Source organism: Solanum pennellii, chromosome 9 (assembly GCF_001406875.1).
Source record: "Solanum pennellii chromosome 9, SPENNV200".
Taxonomy (NCBI): Eukaryota; Viridiplantae; Streptophyta; class Magnoliopsida; order Solanales; family Solanaceae; genus Solanum; species Solanum pennellii.
The window spans coordinates 81,381,311-81,405,318 of NC_028645.1; the positions used below are offsets into that span (position 1 = coordinate 81,381,311).

General features: G+C 32.4%; 3 protein-coding genes and 1 non-coding gene across 7 annotated transcripts; all 4 read left to right on the plus strand.

Annotated features, from left to right (window-relative positions):
- Positions 1–3,103: 3,103 nt before the first annotated feature.
- LOC107029695 lies at positions 3,104–9,413 on the plus strand. Of its 3 annotated transcripts, none has more exons than XM_015231136.2 (6): positions 3,104–3,228; positions 4,646–4,760; positions 6,043–7,663; positions 8,344–8,640; positions 8,796–9,052; positions 9,143–9,413. In XM_015231136.2, the coding sequence occupies exons 1-6, from the start codon at positions 3,174–3,176 to the stop codon at positions 9,354–9,356; spliced, it is 2,559 nt and encodes an 852-aa protein (XP_015086622.1). In that variant the 5' UTR covers positions 3,104–3,173; the 3' UTR covers positions 9,357–9,413. The 3 variants fall into 3 exon arrangements, with proteins under 3 accessions (XP_015086622.1, XP_027775271.1, XP_027775272.1); XM_027919470.1 differs by having other exon boundaries at positions 3,116–3,228; positions 4,578–4,760; XM_027919471.1 differs by lacking the exon at positions 3,104–3,228 and adding an exon at positions 3,830–3,899.
- An 8,736-nt stretch (positions 9,414–18,149) lies between these two features.
- Positions 18,150–18,221, plus strand: TRNAQ-UUG. Its single transcript has one exon. It is a non-coding gene; the product is annotated as a tRNA-Gln (tRNA).
- Positions 18,222–18,820: 599 nt separating this feature from the next.
- Positions 18,821–21,026, plus strand: LOC107030584 (dCTP pyrophosphatase 1-like). The gene is made up of 2 exons (XM_015231850.2): positions 18,821–19,182; positions 20,331–21,026. Exons 1-2 carry the CDS (start codon positions 18,937–18,939, stop codon positions 20,580–20,582), a joined length of 498 nt encoding a protein of 165 aa, XP_015087336.1. The 5' UTR covers positions 18,821–18,936; the 3' UTR covers positions 20,583–21,026.
- Positions 21,027–21,349: 323 nt separating this feature from the next.
- On the plus strand, positions 21,350–23,875 carry LOC107030838 (glycolipid transfer protein 1). 2 transcript variants are annotated; one of them, XM_015232075.2, is made up of 7 exons: positions 21,350–21,463; positions 22,047–22,170; positions 22,380–22,435; positions 22,739–22,869; positions 23,083–23,218; positions 23,348–23,479; positions 23,562–23,875. In XM_015232075.2, exons 2-7 carry the CDS (start codon positions 22,053–22,055, stop codon positions 23,595–23,597), a joined length of 609 nt encoding a protein of 202 aa, XP_015087561.1. In that variant the 5' UTR covers positions 21,350–21,463; positions 22,047–22,052; the 3' UTR covers positions 23,598–23,875. The 2 variants fall into 2 exon arrangements, with proteins under 2 accessions (XP_015087561.1, XP_027775261.1); XM_027919460.1 differs by lacking the exon at positions 21,350–21,463 and adding an exon at positions 21,509–21,710.
- Positions 23,876–24,008: the final 133 nt, after the last annotated feature.

A 24,008-nucleotide genomic window follows, 5' to 3' on the forward strand; every position in this document is an offset into this window, starting at 1 on the left:
CCCCCCCCCAAAAAAAAACCTTCAATTGTCATTTTTAATTTTTATTTTGGTAAAACAAGTTTAAAGTTCTAGAAATTATAGATTTATGTAAAATTTTAGGGTCATTATGAAGAAAAGAATGATTAAAAGATAATAGCAAAATATTTTTAAAAATAAAATAAAATTTCAACTCAATTAGTTGTTACATATATAATTCAAGTGAACAGTGATGTATTCAATCAAATTTGTAGAATTTATCTCAGAATTTTGGCATTGTAATGACTTACGCTAAATGAAATCACAATTTAATTATGTATCCTTTAATTATTCTAAGAAAAGAAAATTAATATTCCATAAAAAGAAAAAAAAAAAATATAAACATGACTCTTAACTTGGCGTCAGCTGACAATCATGACATTTATATTTGGGTGTACATAAATAGTCACTCAACTTGTATAAAATTGAACAAATAGACAAAACATTATTGTATGAGTTTGGGATTATAAAAAAATCTTTTATCTATTCTAATTTATTTACCTGATTTGATTTTTCACATAGCAAGTAATGAATATTCTCTTATCTTGTGGTCTTAAGTTAAATATACTTAAAATATCAAAATATTATTTAATATTATAGTCTTAAACATGTCATATAAAAACTAGAACTAAAAAGTAGCCAAAATGAAATGAACATTCTTCTTGAAATAGATTTAAAAGGAAAGCAAGACAAATAAATTAGAATGAAAAGAATAACTTCTAGAAATATATGAAAGGTGAAATTAAAATCTAGACTTTCTATTACAAGGTGAATAACACCTTGTAAAGAGAAGCAAAACTAAAATGAAATTTAGAACCGTCTAAAATATCATTAAAAAAATTATCAATTAGTCTAACATCGAAAAATAATGTAAAAAGAAAAACAACAACCTTGAGGCATGAATACTATTGGATTCAAAAGATGAATATTATAACAAAAGAATAAAGTTTGAGCGAACATCATAAATCGAATTATATATATCAAAACTAGTAATATAACATCTATTATATGTGAATATAAAGAAAGTAAATGTAAATCATACGTAAAGAAAACTGACATAAAACGATATCATCTCTACATTAGAAATTGACGATTTTACTTAAGAGATGAAATTAATTTAACACAAAAAAAAAATAAAAATTTATACAATGAATTAAATGGTGAATCATAATAATCAAGTATGCATTAACGACCTTTAATTATAATTTAGGAATAAGCCAACATTAATCAATTCATGGAGAAACAGACAACATGGTTAGGCTTACAATGAGAAAATAGATTTCAACTTTTTGTGTAATGATAAAAGAAGTTTAACAAAAATTACTTTGTATTATTAGTTTAAATTCCAAATGTAATATTCTTGTATTAGTTCAACCTGCATAATCAACTACAATCTTTTTTTACTATATGCTTACAAGCCCGTGACATTATATTAAAAATGAGCTTTAACGATAATTAATTAATAATTATTGTTAAATATATATTTTTAACAGTAATTAACACTCTTTGTATATGTTTCTGAAGCCTTTAGCGGTGTTGGATCTAATGACACTTAACTAATGTCGATAAAAAACTTAAACACTCTTTATTAATGTATCATTTATTTCCGCTAAAAAATTATTTTTATTCTGGTGTGACTCTCAAAATCATGAGATATACTACACTTTTTTCTTATAGAACAAGGAAGTTGAGGAAGAACAAGGACAAAAATATAGAAGTAGTAGAGGAAGAAGAGAAAAAACAAAAAAATGTTGAGGAAGAAGAAGGAAAAAATAGAGAACTAGTTGAGGAAGAAGAAGAAAAAATAAATGAAGTTGATGAAGAAGAACAAGAATTTCACAAAGTTTGCAATGCTACTGGCGATGATGAGATTAAATTACTAATGCAGACATTTTTCCTGTGTATCTACAGCCTAATGCTAATGGTGATAGCATTATCAGGTCAATCCTGGAAAAACCTTTCAACAACTTCAGGGCTATTCTCAAAAGAATTCATTTTGAAGATTTTTTTAAAAATAGTTATTCCGGTCATTTGTTTGATTTACCCGATGATACAACTTCACGTTTTCAAATGCCCATTGTTTATGAACTTTTGGAAAAAAAGGTTCATTTTTCAAAATTTCCAAAAAGAATGATGAGATTGTAATTAATTATTGTGGCATGTCAGTCTTCTTTGGCATAAGATAGTTTGTCATTGTTAATATATGGAAAATGGCATAAAATATCCTTAAAGTATTAGAATTGGTACAAAATTACCCTACATCCATCTATTGGCTCCAAAATACCCTTCTTATCCACCTATTGTCTCGAAAATACCCTTGTCATCCACCTTCGAGTTCAAAATTGATCACTTATTTAACAGTTTTAAATTTAAACTATTTAAATATTTTTATAAATATGTGGCGCTCAACTATTTGTCATAATTTAACTTATTATTATACTTTATAAACCAATCCACTACTCGCCTATTACTAAACCTGCCCAATTAATAAACCCACCCTATTACTAATGCAACAACTACTGCCAATGATTGTTTCTAAAATTTGAGGCGAAAATGTCTATTGAAGTACATTATCATAAATGCAAGTCGTCAATCAAAACATATTATAGTTCAATTGTCTAAATACAAATAACCGATAAACTTAAAATCTAACTATGTTCATCTTTATTATTCTTTCGTCTCAATAATGTGATAGTACTGAATAAATAACTTTTTCAGAAAAAAAAAAGTCTTTTAAAGTTTTAATATTTAAAACAAATTATAAATATTTAGAAATTATATTTAACAAAAATTGCATGAATTAATTTGGGATGTACTATTTCTTTACTTTTAATCATAAATCTGAAATTCAAACTTCAACCACACATATTCGAGTTGTTAAAAATGAACAGACTCAGAATTAATCCTTTTACCAAGGTAAATATAACTTAAATAAACAATAACGATAACAAAACAACAAAATACTCGATGTGTGTTCGGTACGAAAGAGAAATATTTTTCATGAAAAATATTTTTTTTTCGAGATGGATTAAGCAAGAAGGGTATTTTAGGTAGTTCATTACATTTACTTGTGTAACATTGTTCTGAGTCTCCTAAAACCTCGCCAAAACCCTCTGCTGTTGTGCTTTACTCTCCCTGTAAGAGAGGGGAGAGCAATAATGTCCCTCTCTCGTCTTCTTTCAATCAAATTGCGACCGTTAATCAACACAGTAGGTAGTTTATCAAATACCCTTTCGAAAAAAAATTATCTTTTCCCCCTCATTTTAACCTCATAATGTTGATTCTTGATTTTGGTATTGAGTTTGGGGTGTGATTGTTTCACTTGTTTTTTATTTAAAAAGTGAACTTTTATCTTTTCTTCTTTTTGTAGAATTAGGCAGATGAGTAGGTAGTTTATCAGATACCAATTTGGGAAAAAGTGAGTACTTTTTCTTTCTTTTGGTTTTGAAATGTTGGGTGTGAGATGGATGGGGGTTGAAGGGTATTGATTTTATCACTTGTATGTGTTAATAAACCTCTTTGCAGAATGTAGAAGAATGAATGAGTAGTTTATAAGATACCAATTTGGAAAAACTGAATCTTTTTCCTTTCTTTTGGTCTCAAAATGTTGGGTGTGGGGTGGATTGAGGTTAAAGGGTACTGATTTTATCACTCGTATATGTTAATGAACCTATTTACAGAATGTAGAAGAGTGAATAAGTAGTGTATCAGATACCAATTTGGAAAAAAGTGAATCTTTTTCTTTTCTTTGATCTTGAAATATAGGTGTGGGGTGGATGGGGGTTGAGGGGTATTGATTTTATCACTTGTGTGTTTTAATGAACCTATTTGCAGATTGCAGAAGAGTGAATAAGTAGTTTATAAGATACCAATTTGAAAAAAAGGTGATTCTTTTCCTTTCTTTTGGTCTTGAAATGTTGGGGTGGGCTGAATGGGGGTTGAGGGGTATTGATTTTATCACTTTTATGTGTTAATGAACCTATTTGCTGAAGGTAGAAGAGGGAATAAATAGTTTATTAGATACCAATTTGGAAAAACTGAATCTTTTTCCTTCCTTTTGGTCTCGAAATGTTTGTGTGGGGTGGATGGGCGTTGCGGGGTATTGATTTTATCACTTTTATGTGTTAATGAACCTATTTGCTGAAGGTAGAAGAGGGAATAAGTAGTTTATTAGATACCAATTTGGAAAAACTGAATCTTTTCCTTCCTTTTGGTCTCGAAATGTTTTTGTGGGGTGGATGGGCGTTGATGGGTATTGATTTTATCACTTGTATGTGTTAATGAACCTATTTGCTGAATGTAGAAGAGTGAATAAGTAGTTTATAAGATACCAATTTGAAAAAAGAATCTTTTTCCTTCCTTTTGGTCTCGAAATGTTGGTGTGGGGTGGATGGGGGTTGAGGGGTATTGATTTTATCACTTGTGTGTTTAATCAACCTATTTGCAGGATGTAGAAGAGTGAATAAGTAGTTCATCAGATACCCATTTGGAAAAAGAATTATGTCTTTTTTCTTTTATCATTTTGGTTGTAAAATGCTCTTGGTCTTTTCTTTTGGTTTTAGGGAGGGAGGGTTGAGGAGTACTGTTTTTTCCAATTGTGCGTGCTAATGGAGCTAGTTGCTATTTACAGAATGTAGAAGATGGTGTTCTTCAGTGAATGGTAAGGGTGAAATTTCACAGCCGTTGAAGAAATCAGAAGTGATGGTGCAACTGAAAGACAGAGATGTGGAGATAGCTGAAAAGAAGTAAGATCTCTTGATTAGAAAGAGTATGCGCCTTTAGCTACATTTTGAGCTTAACTATTTGGTTGAAATTTGATGTTAATATAATTAAGGTCCTCAAAATTATTAGTTGCTTACTAAGTATGCATTCCACTAGATGATTATCAATGAATAAGATATATTCTGATAGCATACAAATAAGATTTTCCGATGGACATGTACTTGTAAAAAATTAGAAATAATCACACTCGAACGGTACAAGTAGAACATAGAGATAATAAATGAGAATGAGATGGCTTGACTATGTCCTACATTGACCGCTGAATGCACCAGTACTTCAGTGCAACATTATGGCGTTATAAAAAAGAACAAGTTATACCTAAAGTCACATGGAGGGTAGTTGTCTCAATGATATGCCATCTCTTTGAATCTATGCGAATTTAACTAAGAAGAGAATTCATATAGGCAATGAGGTTCAATAGTGTTAGTTACTTACATAAGGTGTGGTGTCAGTTAGATATTTGTACGTGAAGTGTAGAACTATTGGTTAATTGAGTATTTGGTTTGATTTAGACTTTTATTTGTGCAAAGTGTATACTTGCATTACGACATATATGTTGTGATATACATTTATTAACCATATCCTAGCACCCGTACTTCAGTTCGTAGCCCCGAATCCTAAAATTTATTTGATGATGAATTTGACCTGTAGATCTACACCCATATTGGATATCGGCACCCATATCCGAGCAACATAGGTTGTAAATGATGTCTCATCTTCAAAAGGTCAGGGCGATCTTCCTTTGGGAATACATGCCTACGTAGTAGCTGAGGTTGTTTAACTGCCATAACTGCACAGTGGAGATCATCACGATGAAATATGTTGCAGTTTAACTGTCAACATGAATGTTAGGTATCTAAAAGTAGAGAGTGCAATTTTCTAAAACTAAGTTAGAAGGTGAATTGGGATTTTGTAGCATGCTTCGAGATGTGAAATGGATATCATATTAGTGATGGACTAATTTCATGCAGATCAATTGCTTTTTCATTACTTTGGATTACACTAATCTATGCAGTAGAGTCATATTTACAGGGTGCTTTGTTTCTTATTTCTACTTTTTTCCTCTCTGTTTTTGATAATATAGATTCTTCAGCTTGCAGAAGTCTACAGTATTTTGTGTATTTGAGTGCCAGTGTATCTGTTTTTTCCATGTCGTAACAATAAGCACTCTTTTATTTCTTACACAAGTTTATCCTCTAATATCTCATTTGTTCTGAAACATATCTCGGATCATTGTTGTTATAGGCATATGACTGAAAATGAAGAGGTCTTTCCTAGAGAAACACGTGTCCAGAAGGAAGTAGATTCGTGGAATAGTTTGGTAGCGACCTTTCAAATAACTAAAAAGAAGATATTTAGAAATATTTTGGAGCAGAAGAGCAGTAGCACTCATTCATTAACTTCCACTTCTGATCTTAAGGATTCTGATAATGTTGTATCTGCTCATAGTCATGATAGTGGAAGTATGAATAATCTTAAGAGTACAATTCGTTCAGAAAAGACGTCTATAACTAATATGGAAGAAAATGTTGACAGTAAAACATCTCTGTCTTCTTTTATAGCCGTTGAGATTGTTAATATGAAAAACACTTCAAATACCGTTGAGACTGAGGAATCGCGAAATATCTCGTCAAAAGAATGTGAAGGAAGCACTGACTACGGGGTAAATGACATGTCTTCCGGTGCATCATCTATCTGCAGGAAAGCCGATTCCAACGACGGTGTTCAACTGATTAATGATTTCCATCATTCAGAGTTCGTTAAGAAAGAGAGAGAACAATTGCTAGCTGAGGAAGCATCATCAAGTCTACAAATCAGTTCTGGCGAAGAGATCCTGTCAAAATCTGAGGACGCACGTATCGTAGAACATCGGATGCAAATTGAGATACCTAGGACATCACATAGAATTTCTGCAAATAAATCTGATTCAACTGCATCTGAAAGCCAGGAGGAGGACATTATGAAGAAGTTCAAATTTTCGTCGAATCAGATTGTTGCCCCAAAGAGTGAAAAATCTGTACCTAGAGAGTTTGAGCACCTTCATGAAACTTCTCAGAATACTTTCGGCAAGAGTGGCGACATAAAGGGCTTAATAGAATGTATTAGGGTGCTCCCTCCTCAGAATCATTCTGTTGTTAGGCCTGAGGAAATTGTTGTTGACAGAAGTGTTGACAGATATAGTGGAAGAAAGGCAAGTAACAGCACCCAAGCACAAACTAACGAGCAGTCAACTGACAGGAAAAAAAGAAAGACTTCATCTCAGGGTGTGATTGGAAAGAAGGTTGGGATATCTAGTGAAGTCGTTGAAGATCTCAACCCTGGTGATGATAGATCAGAGATCAGGAATACTGCACCTCGTGATTTCTTCAAGTCAATAGAAACTGAAGAGCTTACATCTTTGAGGGAAATTGTTGCTGACAGAAATGTTGACAGATATAGTGAAAGAAAGACAAGTAACAGCACCCAAGCACAAACTAACAAGCAGTCAACTGACAGGAAAAAAAGAAAGACTTCATCTCAGGGTGTGATTGGAAAGAAGGGTGGGATATCTAGCGAAGTCCTTGACGATCTCAACCCTGGTGATGAAAGAACAGAGATCAGGAATACTGCACCTCGTGATTTCTTCAATTCAATAGAAACTGAGGAGATTACATCTTTGAGGGAAAAGGGTAACCTGAACAAGGATGAGGATGCCTCTTTATCTGAAAAAGTATCTGATGAAAACAAATTGGCTATAAAGTTTGTGAATGTAAAAGCTACAGAAGATGATATCCGTGACCGTTTCAAAGGTTGTGGGGCTATTACAAAAGTAGTGTTTCCAAGTGTCAAATCAACTAATTATAAAGTTGCACACATTTATTTTGAGGTATGTTTTCAGTATTCTGGTCTTTGACCATTTTCTTTCTGGGCTGTTTTTTCTGGACTTCCTATAGTTGTATAAATAAATAATTATAGAGCAATTAAAAGCAAAAAGGAAAGAAAAGAACAAGCAAAAAAAGAAAAAGGAAAAGAAAACAGAAATAAAATAAATTAAAAACAAGATAAAGACATGTATTTTTTGGACCAATATGAAATGAGCTGCACTTCAGCAGGAAAACAGACACTGCTGATGTACTTTGGTTATGCTTGTTCAAGGAGATGGTTCGAGGTGAAGGGACTGAAGTTAGATCTTACAATTGAACGTAGTGTAGCTCTAGTGCTGTACAACCCCTGTTGTTTAATGAATAGATGTAAAACTGAAATTGATTTAATGTTGTACCAATTTTAACAAGTAAATGTTGTTAAAAATACGTGTTAACTTGAGGGGCTAAACCCGATAATATGTCACGGTTTGACTTTCGTATGGAAGTATGCTCCTATATGCATTTTGTTTTTGCATCGCTTCTTCACACAGCTTGCACAAAATGATATATTCAGCATCAACTTTGTTCTGCTGTGAATTAAATGTCTCCATTTTGAGAAACGAAATGGTGGCAGTGTAGGCTCTTGATTGGCACAGCTAATTCACATTCTAGCTTACACTAACCATTTTTTTGGCTTTTGCAGTCCAAAAAAGGAAGGCAAAAGGCTCTTGAATGGTCTGATGTGGTCTTTATGAATGTAGTAGTTGTGGAGGCCACTTTTCCTCCAAAAGGGAGAGAGAGGATGTGTATACCTGATTTAATTGGTTATCCAGAAGTTCCCACCTCATTGGTAAAGCATCCTTCAAGGACAGTTATGATAAAAGAATTGAAGCACAATGTGTCCTTTCATGACATCGAAGAAGCTCTAGCCTTCTGCCGAAGCAACATAACTGGAATTTTCTTTGGTTCGTCAAGCTCCGTTGCTTTTGTGGAATTTGAGGTAATTTGCTTCTAAAGGAATAACTTTCCTTGTTTCCCTCTTTTGAGTTCGTCCAATCTTGTAGGTTTTTTACTAGTTGAGGTTTTTATTGACAAAAATGGATTTCTAATGCGAGCAAATACAGTTTATTTACATTCAAAACCTTCTTCTGCCAGACAGTAGAGGGCAAAGAAATTGCTATTGCTAAGCATTCATTGATCATGCTTGGAGAGACGCTATCAATCTTGCGAATCGATGCACCAAGAACAACCGTTGTAAGGATATCAAATATCGCTATCCCTTCCAGAGCCAAAGTGATCTCCTTTTGCAAAAATCTGGGACAGACTAGGCACTGCTTCACAAAAGCTCTTGGCATCATGGACGTGCATTTCAAACTCGCTGAATGGCCAAGAATGTTAGAGATTATAAACAGGTAGTTACTTTCTTATCCGATATTGGTTTCCTTTAACTATGCATTTGCTTCCCTCGTCATCATTTCTGATTTGATTCTATGCGTTCCAAGGCTGAACGGAACTGAAGTAGATGGTCAGCAGTTGGTAGCTAAGCCTGCTCCGATCTATCCCCCGGATGTCCTTAAGGTTCTCTGGAGTCAACCAGAGGGTAGAAAGCACTTGAAAACCACATTCAACAGCATGCTGCTGAAAGTAGGAGGAGGGAGTACAGTTGGTTTAACAGAACTTGTAGATAAATTTTATGCTGATGTACAAGAAACATAATTAACATAAAGATGGTAAGTTTTGTTCATCAAAACATACTGTAAAAGTCCCTGTGCATTTAATCTCTTCTACTATATATATATATATATATATATATATATATATATATATATATAGAATGTACCAACATGTTTTTTAATCTTGCCGTATTAAACATGTCATGTGAAAAATTTAGAATTAGAAAGTCCGAGTCTATACCGTGGCAGCAGAGGCGGAGCCAGAATTTTTGATAAGGAGGTTCAAAATCTGAAGATATAGACATACGAAATAATTGATGGGGGTTCGTCATCTACTATATATATATATATCTAAAATATTATTTTAACCATATAAAAATAATATAATTTTTCGCAGAAGGAGATTCGGATGAACCCTTAAACATACTGTGGCTCCGCCACTGCGTTGCAGGTATAAATATTGAATGCGAACATTTTTTTTAATTCTCCGCATTGTAATCCCTTCTCCATTTATTCCTCATCTATCCCTAATTTAAAAATTAAATAAAATTTGTTATCATTTACATAGTAATGTATTTTTATATCCCACAACAAAATTATTGGAATGAAAGAGATTCATTCGAACTCTTTCGATAAAAATAAATAATTAAACTATATATGTTTTTAGTACATGTTTCATATTTTAAATCACACCCCTTAATAATTCATTAAATTTGTGAAAATTCATAATTAGAGGAACAGAAAAATACATACATTCATTAATTAAAAATTAAACATATTTAGACAATATTACAAGGATCAATTATGTTATTTAAGGTCAAACTTTGTCAGTGATGACCCATATTTTTTATTCTTTTTACATAAATAAAGAGATAAAAAAATTTTAGACATCGATTTGCTCAGCATTTTCGTGTCTAATTTTTTTTAACTCATCATTTATAAAAAGAATTAAATACACTAATCAAAGTTATGAGTCCTCATTGGAAAAGTTTGACCTTATGTGACATGATTGATTTGGAGTACGGGGCATTTCGGCTATTTCATCTTTTTATAAAAAGAATTAAATATAATAATCAAAGTTAAGGTCTTAACGAATGTTTACTAAAATTTTGGCTATTTTATTTCGATTCGTTCATCAAAAAAATTAGGGATTATAGCACATGAAAATCGGCAATATTTAAGTTTAACTGCTTTGGAGCTCATTTAAACTTGAAAATGTTTTCGTTTTTCCCGCGGGACGAATTGAGTCAATTGCTGAGGTCTTAACGGACGTTCATGAAAATTTTTGGCAATTTCGTTTTGGGAATTCCTAATTACAAAAAATTCATGGACTTCAGCACATGAAAATCGGCAAAATCTGTGTTTACCTGCTTTAGGGGTCGTTTAAATATGAAAATGCGTATGTTTTCCCCGCACGACGAACTTGGTCCATTGCTAAGGTCTTAACGCGCGACCATGAAAAATTTCGGGCATTTCATTTTTGTAATTCCTGATAAAAAAAATATATGTGCTATAGCACACAAAAATCAACGAAATATGTATTTACCTGCTGTGGGGCTAGTGTGAACTTGAAAATGCATCTATTTTACCCGTGGAATAAACTGAGTCCATTGCAAAGGTCTTAACGAACGTCCCTGAAAAATTTCGGTCATTTCATTTTGGGAATTCTCGATCACAAAAAATCAATGAACTATAAAAAACAAAAATCCGTAAAATCTGCTTTTAGCTTCTTTGGGGCTCATTTAAACTTGAAAATGCGCCTGTTTTTCTCGCGGAACGAATTTGATCCATTACTAAGGTCTTAACGGACGTCTATGAAAAATTTCGATCATTTCGTTTTAAAAATTTCCGATCACAAAAAATTCATAGGCTATAACACATGAAAATTGAAAAAATCTACGTTACCTACTTTAGGGCTAATTTTAACTTGAAAATGTTTCTGTTTTCCTCGCGAGACGAATTTGATACATTGCTAAGGTCTTAATGGACGTCCATGAAAATTTTTGGCCATTTAGTTTTGAAAATTCTTATCAAAAAATCAATGGACTATAGCACATGAAAATCAGAAAAATATGCGTTTACTTGCTTTGGGCTCGTTTGAACCTGAAAATCCACCCATTACCTCGCGGGATGAACTGGTCCATTGCTAATGTTTTAATGGACGTCTATGAAAAAACTTGGCCATTTCATCACAGAAATTCATGATCACAAAAAATTCATAGACCATAGTACACGAAAATCGATAAAAATCTTTCTTTACCTACTTTGGGGTCATTTGAACTTGAAAATGCGCCCATTTTCCCCGCGGAACGAATTGGGTCCATTGACAAGGTCTTAATGGACATTTATTAAAATTTCGGTCATTTCATTTCGGAAATTCTCGATCACAAAAAATTCATACACTATAGCATACAAAAATTAGCAAAATCTGCGTTTACCGTCTTTGGGGTTCATTTGAATTTGAAAATGTGCCTATTTTCCCTTAATAGACGTCCATAAAAATTTTTGGCCATTTTGTTTAAGAAATTTTTTATCACAAAAATTTATGGACATTAGCACATGAAAATCGACAAAATTTGCGTTTACCTGCTTTGGGCTCGTTTGAACTTGAAATACGCCCGTTTCCCCCCAGAACAAACTAGGTATATTGTTAATGTTTTTACGGACGTCCATGAAAAATTTCAACCATTTTATTTATTTTTTTTAACTTTCTCAATCACAAAACATACAAGGACTATAGCATACGAAAATTGACAAAATCTGCGTTTACCTGCATTGGGGCTCATTAGAACTTGAAAATGCATAGATTTTGCCCGCATGATGATCTTGGTCCATTGCTAAGGTCTTAATGGACGTCCATGAAAAATTTTGATCATTTTATTTTAAAAATTCTCGATCACAAAATTCATGGACAATAACGCACTAAAATCAGTAAAATCTGCGTTTACATGTTTTGGGGATTGTTTGAATTCAAAAATATGTATGTTTTCCCTGCGGAACAAACTAGGTCCATTTCTAAGGTCTTAATGGACGTCCATGAAAAATTTCGGTCATTTTGTTCCGAGAATTTTCGATCACAAAAAGTTCATAGATTATAGCATATGAAAATCGATAAAATTTGTGTTAACTTGCTTTAAGGCTCATTTGAACTTGAAAATGCATTTTTTTTCTGCGGAATGAACATCGTCCATTGCTAAGGTCTTAATGAACATCCATGAAAAATTTTGTCATTTCGTTTTGGGAATGCTCGATCACAAAAAATCCATGAACTATAGCACAAGAAAATTGACAAAAATCAGCGTTTACCTGCGTTGAGGCTCATCTGAACTTGAATAAGTGCCCGTTTTCCTCACGAAACGAACAGGTCCATTACTAAGGTCTTAACGGACGTTCGTGTAAAATTTTGGCTATTTTATCTTGGGAATTTTCTATCACAAAAAATTCATTCACTATAGCAGACGAAAATCGACAAAAATCTACATTTACCTACTTTGGGCTCATTTAAACTTGAAAATGCATATGTTTTCCCACGGGACAAATTAGGTCCATTGATAAGGTCTTAACGGATGTCCGTAAAAGATTTTGGCCTTTTCGTTTCGAAAATTTTTATCACAAAAAATTCATGGACTATAGCAAAAGAAAATCAGCAAAATTTGTGGTTACCTACTTTGAGGCTCGTTTTCAACTTAAAAATGCAAATATTTTCCCTGCGGGATAAATTGGGTCTATTTTTAAGATTTTAACGGACCTCCATGAAAAATTTCGCCCATTTCATTTCGAGAATTTTTTATCATAAAAATCAATGGATTATAACATATGAAAATCTACAAAATCTGTTTCACCTGCTTTGAGGCTCATTTGAACTTGAAAATGTGTCTATGTTTCCTGCGGGATGAACTGAGTCCATTGCTCTAATCTTAGCGGACGTCTATGAAATTTTTTGGTAATTTCATTTCGAGAATCTCCCGATCACAAAAATCCATGGCCCATAACACACGATAATCGGTAAAAATTTGTGCTTACCTTCTTTGGGACTCGTTTGAATTTAAAAATGCACTCATTTTCCTCGCGAGACGAACTGGGTCCATTGTTAAGTTCTTAACGGATGTCCATGAAAAATTTCATTCATTTTCATTTTGAAAATTTTCGATCATAAATCCATGGATTATAATACACAAAAATCAGAAAAATCTATATCTGCTTTTGGACTCCTTTAAACTTGAAAATGTCTTTGTTTTCTCCGCAAAGCTAACTGAGTCCATTGCTAAGGTCTTCACGGACGTTCATGAAAACTTTCAATAATTTTGTTTCAAAAATTTTCTATCACAAAAAATTTGTGGACTATAGCACACGAAAATTGGCTATTTATGTGTTTACCTGCTTTGGGCTCATTTGAACTTGAAAATGAGCGCGCTTTTCCCGCGGGTGGAACAGGGTTCAATTTTAAGGTCTACGAACGTCCATGAAAAATTATGGCCATTTATTTTTTAGACTTTCTATCACAAAAAATTCATGGACTACAGTTCACGAAAATCAGCAAAATATGCATTTACCTGCTTTAGGGCTTTGTTTAAACTTGAAAACGATCCATTACTAAGGTCTTAAAGTACGTCCATGAAGAATTTCGGCCATTTCATTTCGAGAATCCTCGATTACAAAAAATTCATAGACTATAACACATAAAAAATTGGCAAAAGATGTGTGTACCTGCTTTGGGGCTCATTTGAACTTGAAAATGCACCTCATTTTCCCGTGGTCCAATTCTAAGATCATAACGAACCTTAATGAAAAATTTCGGCTATTTTATTTTAAAAAATCCTGATCACAAAAAATCAATTGACTAAAGAACATGAAAATCGGCTGAATGTGTGTTTGCCTTCTTTAGGGCCCATTAGAACTTGAAAATGTTTCCATTTTCCAGGCGAGTGGTATGAGTCCATTTTTAAGGTCTTAATGAACGTCCATGAAAAATTTCTGTAATTTCGTTTCATAAATTCTTGATCACAAAAAATCAATATACTATAATAGCACAAGAAAATCAGAAAAATCTGTATTTACCTATCTTGGGGCTCATTTGAACTTGAAAATGCGCCTGTTTTCCCGCCGGACGAACTAGGTCCATTGCTAAGGTTTTATAGGACTTCCATACAAAACTTCGGTCATTTCATTTTAAAAATTTATGATCACCAAAATCCATGAATTATGCACACGAAAATCAACAAAATTTGCATTTACCTACTTTGTGGCTCATTTGAATTTGAAAATGAGTTTATTTTCTTCGCAAGACGAACAAGGTTCATTGCTAAGGTCTTTAGGACGTCCATGAAAAATTTCAATCACTTTTTTTCGGAAATTTCCGATCACAAAAATGCAAAAATGCATGGAATATCCCACACAAAAAATTGGCAAAATTTGTTTTAACTATCTTGGGGCTCATTAGAACTTGAAAATGTGTCTGTTTTCCCCGCGGGATGAACTGGGTCTACTGCTGAGCTTTTAATGGACGTCCATAAAAATTTTTGGTCATTTTGTTTCAAAAATTTCTAATCATAAAAAAATCATGGACTATAGCACATGAAATCGGTAAAATCTATATTTACATGCTTTGGGAATTGTTTGAACTTGAAAATGCTTCTGTTTTCTCCCGCAGGACAAACTGGGTCCATTGTTAAGATCTTAACGGACGTCCACAAAAAATTTCGATCGTTTTATCTCAGAATTCTCTATCACAAAAAATTCAAGGACGATGACATACGAAAATGAGAAAAATCTGCATTTATATGTTTTGGAGCTCATTTAAACTTGAAAATGCGCCCCTTTTTCCCGTGGGATGAACTGGTCCATTGCTAAGTTTTAACGAACATCCATAAAAAATTTTGGCCATTTCGTTTTGGGAATTCTCAATCACGAAAAATTCACGGACTATAGCACACGAAAATTAGCAAAATCAATATTTACCTGTGTTGGGGTTCGTTTGAACTTGGATATGCACTCGTTTTCTCCACGAGACGAACTAGGTCCATATCTAAGGTCTTAACGGACGTTCATATAAAATTTCGATCATTTTGTTTTGAGAATTCTCGATCACAAAAAATTCATGCAATATAGGAGACAAAATTCGGCTAGATCTGCATTTACCTCTTTGGGGCTCATCTGAACTTGAAAATGCGTTTGTTTTCCCCGCGAGACAAACTAGGTCCATTGTTAAGATCTTAATCGACGTCCATAAAAATTTTTAGTCATTTTGTTTCAGGAACTTCCGATCACAAAAAATCCGTAGATTATAACACATGAAAATTAGCATAATCTTCATTTACCTTCTTTATGGGTCGTTTGAACTTGAAAATGTGCCCGTTTTTCCCGCTGGATGTACTGGGTCCATTGCTAAAGTCTTAATAACGTTCATCAAGAATTTTGACCATTTTATTTCGTGAATTCTCGATCACAAAAAATTCATAGACTATAGCACATGAAAATCGATAAAATTTGTATTTACTTGCTTTGAGGCTCATTTTAACTTGAAAATGCGTCCGTTTTTTCTGCGGGACGAACTGGGTCCATTTCTAAGGTCTTAATAGACGTCTATGAAAAAATTCGGCCATTTCATTTCGCGAATTCTTGATTACAAAATATTCATGGACTATATAGCACATGAAAATTGGCAAAATCTGCGTTTACCAGCTTTGGGACTCATTTGAACTTGAAAATGCGTCATTTTTCTCTACGAGACGAACTGGGTCCATTGCTAAGGTTTTAACGGATGTCTATGGAATTTTCGGTCATTTCATTTTGGAATTTCCGATCGCAAAAAATTCATGGACTATAACACATGAAAATCGGTAAAATATGCATTTACTTGCTTTGGGCTCATTTGAACTTGAAAATGCGTCCGTTTTCCCAGCAGGACAAACACGATTTGTTGCCAAGGTCTCAATTGACGTCCATAAAAAATTTCGGCCATTACTTTTTGTGAATTCTCGATCACAAAAAATTCATAGACTATAGCACACGAAAATCGATAAAATATGTGTTTACATGCATTGGGCTCATTTGAACTTGTAAATGTGCTCATTTTCCCCTCAGGACGAACTGAGACCATTACTAAGGTCTTAACGGACGTCCATGAAAAATTTAGGCCATTTTGATTCAGAAAATTCTCGTTCACAAAAAATCCATAGACTATAGCACACGAAAATTGAGAATATCTGCGTTTACCTACTTTGGGGCGTTCTAACTTGAAAATGTGTCTGTTTTTCTTGCGGGGTGAACTGGGTCCACTGCTAAGATTTTTAAAGATTCCATGAAAAATTTCAGTCATTTCATTTCTGGAATTCTTGATCACAAAAAAAACATGGACTATAGCACATGAAAATCGGTAAAATTTGCATTTACATGCTTTGGGGATTGTTTGAACTTGAAAATGCTTGTGTTTTTCCCGCAGGACAAACTGAGTTTATTGCTAAGATCTTAAGGGACGTACATGAAAAATTTCAGCCATTTCATTTCAAAAATTTCCAATTACAAAAAATCCATGGACTATTAACTCCCCTCCCCCTATATCTATATAAAACCAACACTTCAATCCTATAAACCACCAAAAAGAAAATGAAGTCTTCACAATACAATGTGTCTATTAGTTCTTTTGTGTTAACTTTATATTATTCATGCTCTTTAGTTCATTCTTTATTTATTTTTTTTAAATAATAATAGAGATTTTAAAAGATGTGAAAATAATATATGTGAATGGTGCAATTCAAATGGTCTTAATTAAATTAATGTAACGGGGGAGGGGAATAAATATTTAGTGAAGTTTATATGTTGTTTTTTGTTATTTAGTACTTCATTAAGTGTTTTATAATAAGAATATGGTGAAGTATGAACATTTTTAATAATAGACGTTTGAGCTACGTTACAAGATTTGAATTAATGACATGCGTCTTATTTATATCTTATTATATTGATCCTCTTGTATTTATTACTTTTTGTCTTTGTTGACTTTATTTGACTTGTTTGTTTTTACGAAATTTAACACCCTGAATTCCATTTTATAAAAATAAATATTTTAAAAAGTATTTACGGAGTGAATTTCAGGTTAGATGTAATAGTAATACAAGCTATATATATATGTGTATAATAAATGTATAATTATATATCATAAACTAACAAAAAGATATATTCTATAGCAATTAGTATATTACATTGATTATGATGGAATGTAGATTCAGCCAGCACTTAACATATAAGTACTATATAATAAGCAAAAGGAACAATTCCATTGTGAAAATCTAAATATTCTTTTTTCTACTTTTAGTAAATAAATATTATTTTTAATGTTATCTAAGGAGATTATTAGATGCAAGGAATAATTGATAAATCTTAAAAGAATTTTTTACTGCATTAGCTTTTTTTCTTTCGGTTGATAAGAAGAATGTCAAAATTAAAGTGATATGCTTAGATAAGATTAAAATATTCCAAATTACAAATTCTAATGTTTTTGGTATTCCATAAACAAAGAGACCCAAACGTATATTTACCCCCACCCCATCCCCCACCCGATACATTAAAAAAAACGTAATAATAATATATTCAGTATAATTTCATAAGTTATAAATATGGATATTGACATTTGTGTTGATTGCTAAATATGATGTCGTAATACTGTATCCGCCTCTATATTACATAAATTACTTTTATATGTGTTCAAGAAAAAGCATAATCTTTTATGTTATATTATTATTATTATAAAAATAAAAATAAATAAAAATAAAAAAAGCAAAATATTGTAATAGAAAATAATTTTAACAAATAACGTAAAGCAAGTTGACTAAGTATCTAAGGTTCTATGGTGTAGTGGTTAGCACTCTGGACTTTGAATCCAGCGACCTGGGTTCGACTCCCGGTAGGACCTTTTTTTTTCATTTTTATTATTATATTTATAATTTTTTATTTTTATTTTGTTTCTTTGAAACTTGTTCAAAAGATAATAATTGTTTAAGCCATTTTTGGTATTTTACTTTATTGTTAATTAAAGTGAAATGACTAATCAATTAAGAGTTGAAAAGACTCCAAATGAGCAAATGAATGGTCTAAAACACTAAACAAATCCAATGATTGAGCTTCTCTCTACCATCCTCACTTAAACGAGAGGTTCGACAGAACTCAATAATTTTAACTCAAATTCTATATTTTTAATTTAAAAAATCACTTATTATATAAAAATAATTATCAAGAACACAATAAAATTCTTCTTCAGCCTCAAAAACTCATAAAGTACTCTAAATTTTAGTTTTGCTTCTACTTAACAATATTATATAAATTAAAATTCAGTAAAGTTCTAAACCATCTAATGGTGTGCAATGAAAATAGAAAAAAGTAGTAATTTTTAAATTCAAAGCATGCTCAATTTGCACAAAAAGATGTGTCATGCTCAATTAACAATGTCCTTTCAAAAAAAAAATTACTAAGAAAATTGGAATATAATATTCTTTTTATAGATGAGATAGAACAAAGAATCATTACATTATTAAAAAAAAAAAATCAATATTTGAGGCTAGTATGCTCAAAGAATTTTGCCCCTCTTGAAGCTTCTTCTTCTTCTTCTTCTTCTAAGAATTATTATTACTATGTTATCATTAATTCACTTTTATGGTTATAATATTCTTCCTTTTCCAAATGTCAACAAATTTTCTCCTTTAAAATCCAAGACAAGAGCCTTTGCAAACAACAAATCTCATATTTACTTAGCCAAAATGGAACAAGAAAGATCAATGGATATTAGTCTTAAAGATCTCTCTAAGCAACTTGAAGATTTTGCTAAGGTTAGAAATTGGGAAAAGTATCATAGCCCTAGGAATTTGCTACTTGCCATGGTAATTAATCCTTTTACTATAATTTTCATATCTTTTTTTGTCTTCAATATGATTAATAGAGATAGCGTTTACTGATTACTTTTAAGTGATATAGTAGAAAAATAGTCACTATCATAGAGTTTAAAATTTCAAAAGTGAAGTTTTATGACAGTCATATTTTGGCGTTTAAACTTTATTGTTTTTCAATTTCAAGGGTTAAAAAATAGTTATTTGTGAGTTTTTATTGCGATTCAGAAGCGGATTCAAGTTTCATGATATATTCTCTTTTTGAGTTTCTTAAAATTAAATATATAATACTTTTATGAATTTATTGTTCTTCCTTCGAAAATTTTTAATGAATTTATTTTTCTAGAGAATATTTTTCGAACATTTTTTCCAATATAATATCAAAAAGTATCTTACTAAGACACACACTAGGTGATGAGACAGCCACATAATGTGTATGAAAAATGGTAGTTGGTACCACTAGACAATCACACAATGTTTCTTGATTCCTATTGTATCTTGGCAATGTTTGGCACACAAGAAAAAACATATCTCTCCATTTGTTCATAAGATTCAAGAAAGAGAAAAATAATTTGCATTCCCTTTGATTGTAAATATTCATAAAATTATCATATTTCGAATGTAGTCTAGGGGTCAATGAAGTGAAATAAGAACGTAGTTTAAGTTCAAATATTAATATAGGCAAAAACACTAGTTTGATCTATACCTTGTCTGTTTAAATTTTAGTGGACATAGTTATTCAATACTTGTGTTTGTGTGAGATTGCAGGTATCCTAAGTGATTAGTTAGGTTGGCAAAATCAAATTCAACCCGCCCAACCCTACCAAACCCACTTAAATTTGGGTCGATTATTGACCCGCCCATTGGGTTGGGTTGGGTTGGGTTGTATCTTGATCCTTTTATTGTCTTAACCTATTTTGACATGCCCTAATTTAATCCAACCCGTCCAATTGCCACCCATATGATTAGTCAAGATACATTCAACCTAATCTAAACACCATATTTACCGATTAAAAAATATACATTAAGAGATTAAAGATGTAAACCGATCTGATTGATTGAAGATTAAATATGCTTAATCAAATATGATAACGATAAAAAATCATATAATATTTCTTTTTTTTGTCCAATTGAAAATTCAGGTAGGTGAAGTAGGGGAATTATCAGAAATATTCCAATGGAGAGGAGAAGTGGATAAAGGGTTACCAAATTGGGAAGAATCAGATAAAGAGCATCTTGGTGAAGAATTATCTGATGTTTTGCTTTATCTCGTTAGATTGGCTGATATTTGTGGCATTGATCTTGCTCATGCTGCTACTAAAAAAATTCTCAAGAACTCTATCAAATATCCTGAGCCTAAAGTATTTTTACAGGACGAGGATTCATATAACTGATCTCAATAACATATTTCAGATCGAGTCATAATAATAACAATTATTATTGTTATTTTTTTCTTTACTAAGTGTGTATCATGACGAGAAGAGTTTTTTGTTTGGTAATGAGACTAGAAATAAAAAAAATATATACGACAAAAAAGTGTCTTGATTGTCGATATCGAGGTTGAATGAATCATTCCACCTGGCAATAGCAAAAGCAAGGAGGAATTCCACTTTGAAAGGAAAAAAGCAGTTCCAAACGAAGGATTCAACTGATCTTATGCTTTATTTCAAGCAAATTGAGATCGATTAAGTTGATCTGAGTCGTGCTGTTGACATTGAGATATTTTATATAGGGAGGATTTATCATATGGAAAATATTAGCTTATTGTGATCTTCCTCTTTTATTTTATTTTTTGTTCGAATTTGTGACTGTGTCAATATAAAAAATATTTCACTTTATTCGGAGGCAAGAGGTTCAATTAAATCTAATTTGATAGATGATTAACTAGCACATCGCTTGTGTTTTAGCTAAGAGTATTTTTATTCGGACGGTATTTCACTATTATATTTTTACACATCGACTAAATATTAATAATCGTTTCCAAAATTGATTATTCGAATAATATTTTAACGAAAATAAATAAATATGAAGAACCAAAATTGAGCATAAATTTCTAATTCCCGCACATATCGTAAAAGCAGCGGTTAATTTTAAAAACCGTTGAACTCCCTTTTATCTTCTCTTAATTTTTGCATCTCTCACAAATGCAATAATAATTAATTCTAAAAAAAATAATTATTATATTTCATTTCTCATAAAAAAAATTTTATATGTGACTGAAAAAAAAATTAGACACAAAAATCATCTGACCTGCAAATCTTATTGTGTTCTACAGGTTCTTTTTCTATTATTTTTCTAATCATCTGGTTTGTTTTTTTTTTCTCCTATTTTTGTTTTATTGGCGAAGAGTCATTATATATTTTTAATGTCGAATAAGGATCAACGAGGATAAAAGAGATCTCGTTGAAATTATTCGTTTGAAAATTTACCTTTAGGTTAATCATAGGCACTTATGCTCGTTACTGAACTTGTTGAGGTTGAATCGATCATCAGAACAACAAAAAAAAGGACACAAAATTAGGGTATATTCTTGTAAAAGTTAAAATGTCATTACTTTTGGGACTTCTATGTTGCTCAATCTCTTAAAAAAAAGAACGAAGAGATCATTCAAAAATAGTGTATTTATGAAGGAACAGATACGAGTACAACAATATTTTTGGAGAGTCTTGTACAATGTAACCTAGACATAATTTTGCAATCTATGCTGCTCCGGATCATCCGAAAATAGTGTATTTAAGAAGGACTCGATACGAGTACAACAACATTTTTGAAAAGTTCGAACAACATAGTCTGAAATAATTTTCCAATCTAACTTGCTACCTTTTAAAATTTGTGTGTTTTTATGTGCATGAAAATAGGCAAATATGGATGGAACATTATTTTCCCCTGCTTTGGAAGGAATGAAGGATGTCAAATCTGAACATGGAGAGCTAATGACTAAGCCTTTTTTGGAAGTTTGCAAACTTGTATTGCCAATTCTAGGTTCAAACTTTTCTTTATAATCTTCTTGAAATTTACTCAAAAATTGATGTAATGCTATCGATTGTGTTCATTGAGTCATCTATCTGTACGAGTTAGGGGTAAGGTCTGTGTACGAGTGTACATTAGGTATGTTGTTGTTGTGTAAAGTTGTATTTTGTGTTGTTTTAAGTTGTGTAATGATTCGAGTTCATTTGCTTTTCTGATGCCAGATAAATTTGGAGCTGCTATGACTGTGGTTAAATCTGATATCAGCGGAAATATAGCTGTGAGTTAGTCATTTCTTCGTTTCTTCTGTTTGAATATTACAAGAATCTCACGACTTGTGATGCAGATTTCATGTGTAGCAGAGTAATTTGTGGTTGTAGAGCTCATGTAATCGATAAATTGCAATGTTCATCGATGTTTACTTATAACGACAATCATCTTGAGTAGTAATATTGATCTATTGGTTCAACTGTCATCAGTTTGCACTTAAAATGTTGCAGAAACCTTATATTGAACAACATAAGAAACATAAATATCTTAAGTTGGTTCTAATGGTGAATTCGGAATGCTTGTTTCCTTACAGAGGTTAGAATCCAAGTATAACGATAATCCATCGAGATTCAACTACTTGTACAGTTTTGTACAGGCAGAAGTTGAGATAAAGACAGCTAAATCTTCATCCAGTTGTACTAATGGTCTTCTATGGTTAACAAGGTGCGCGATTGTTTTTCCATAAAATTGTCTCCTTGTGATTGGGGTGTGGCCCTTTCCCGGACCTTGCATGAACGTGGAACGCTTTGTGCACAGGGCTGCCCTTCTAAGCTTTGGTGCATAACAAGCTTGCATTTGTTTATTTGATGAACGAACTTTGCTACCATAACGTGTAAAGATAAATCAGACTAATCGATGATTCTGCTAATGCTGCAGAGCGATGGACTTCATAGTCGTGCTCTTTCACAACTTAGCTCAGCATCAAGATTGGTCAATGTCCCAAGCTTGCAATGATTCTTACTCCAAGACGTTGAAGAAATGGCATGGATGGCTTGCTAGTTCAAGCTTTACGGTATGTATTCACTGTGTTTTCAGTGTAATAATGACCTTAACACCGGCATTTCAAATGCCATGTAAGTACATTTAATCAATCTTTTCTACCTGTAAAACGTGTTAACGTGTTTCTAAATGTGATACAAAGGTCGCGATAAAGCTTGCACCAGATAGGAAAAAGTTCATGGAGGTCATAAGTGGCAATGGTGACATCAATAGTGATATGGAGAAGTTCTGTACGACGTTTTCACCTATACTTCAGCAGATCCACAAATTTTTGGTATGATAGATACTCTTTTCAAGTTTTCGACAAGAGTAAGGTTGTCTTAAGTTTGTCAGTGATGCATGTTTTTTGGTTGCAGACTAGTGTTGGCTTGGACAGTATGAAGGCTTCATGATCAACTTCTCCAGTATCAGCATTGTTAGTTTTCGCCAAAAAGTTCACCAGATCTGTTGCTTTTGTTTTCATTTCATCCAGCTCAAATGTAAGGAAAGAACGCATATGATCTCAGTTTATGGAATGCTAGTTGTAAGTTGAGATCAATCTATCGATATATTCATCATATTCCTCGCAAGTTCAACATAGTTTTTACCTACACGTCAAGTTTAGAACGACATCATGCACATCACTGGACTCATTTTGCTCTCTTGAAGTGTGATTTAATGATTTCCACAAGTTTCATGTGCCTTCAAAATCAGCTATCTCAATGATCTCTAAGTCGAGTGCATGAAGCTCGAGTCATTAGTTGTTAGAATTTTGGCCGTCCAAGTCCTCTACGGTTCTATTCCTTTCTCCATTTCCCCCCTCC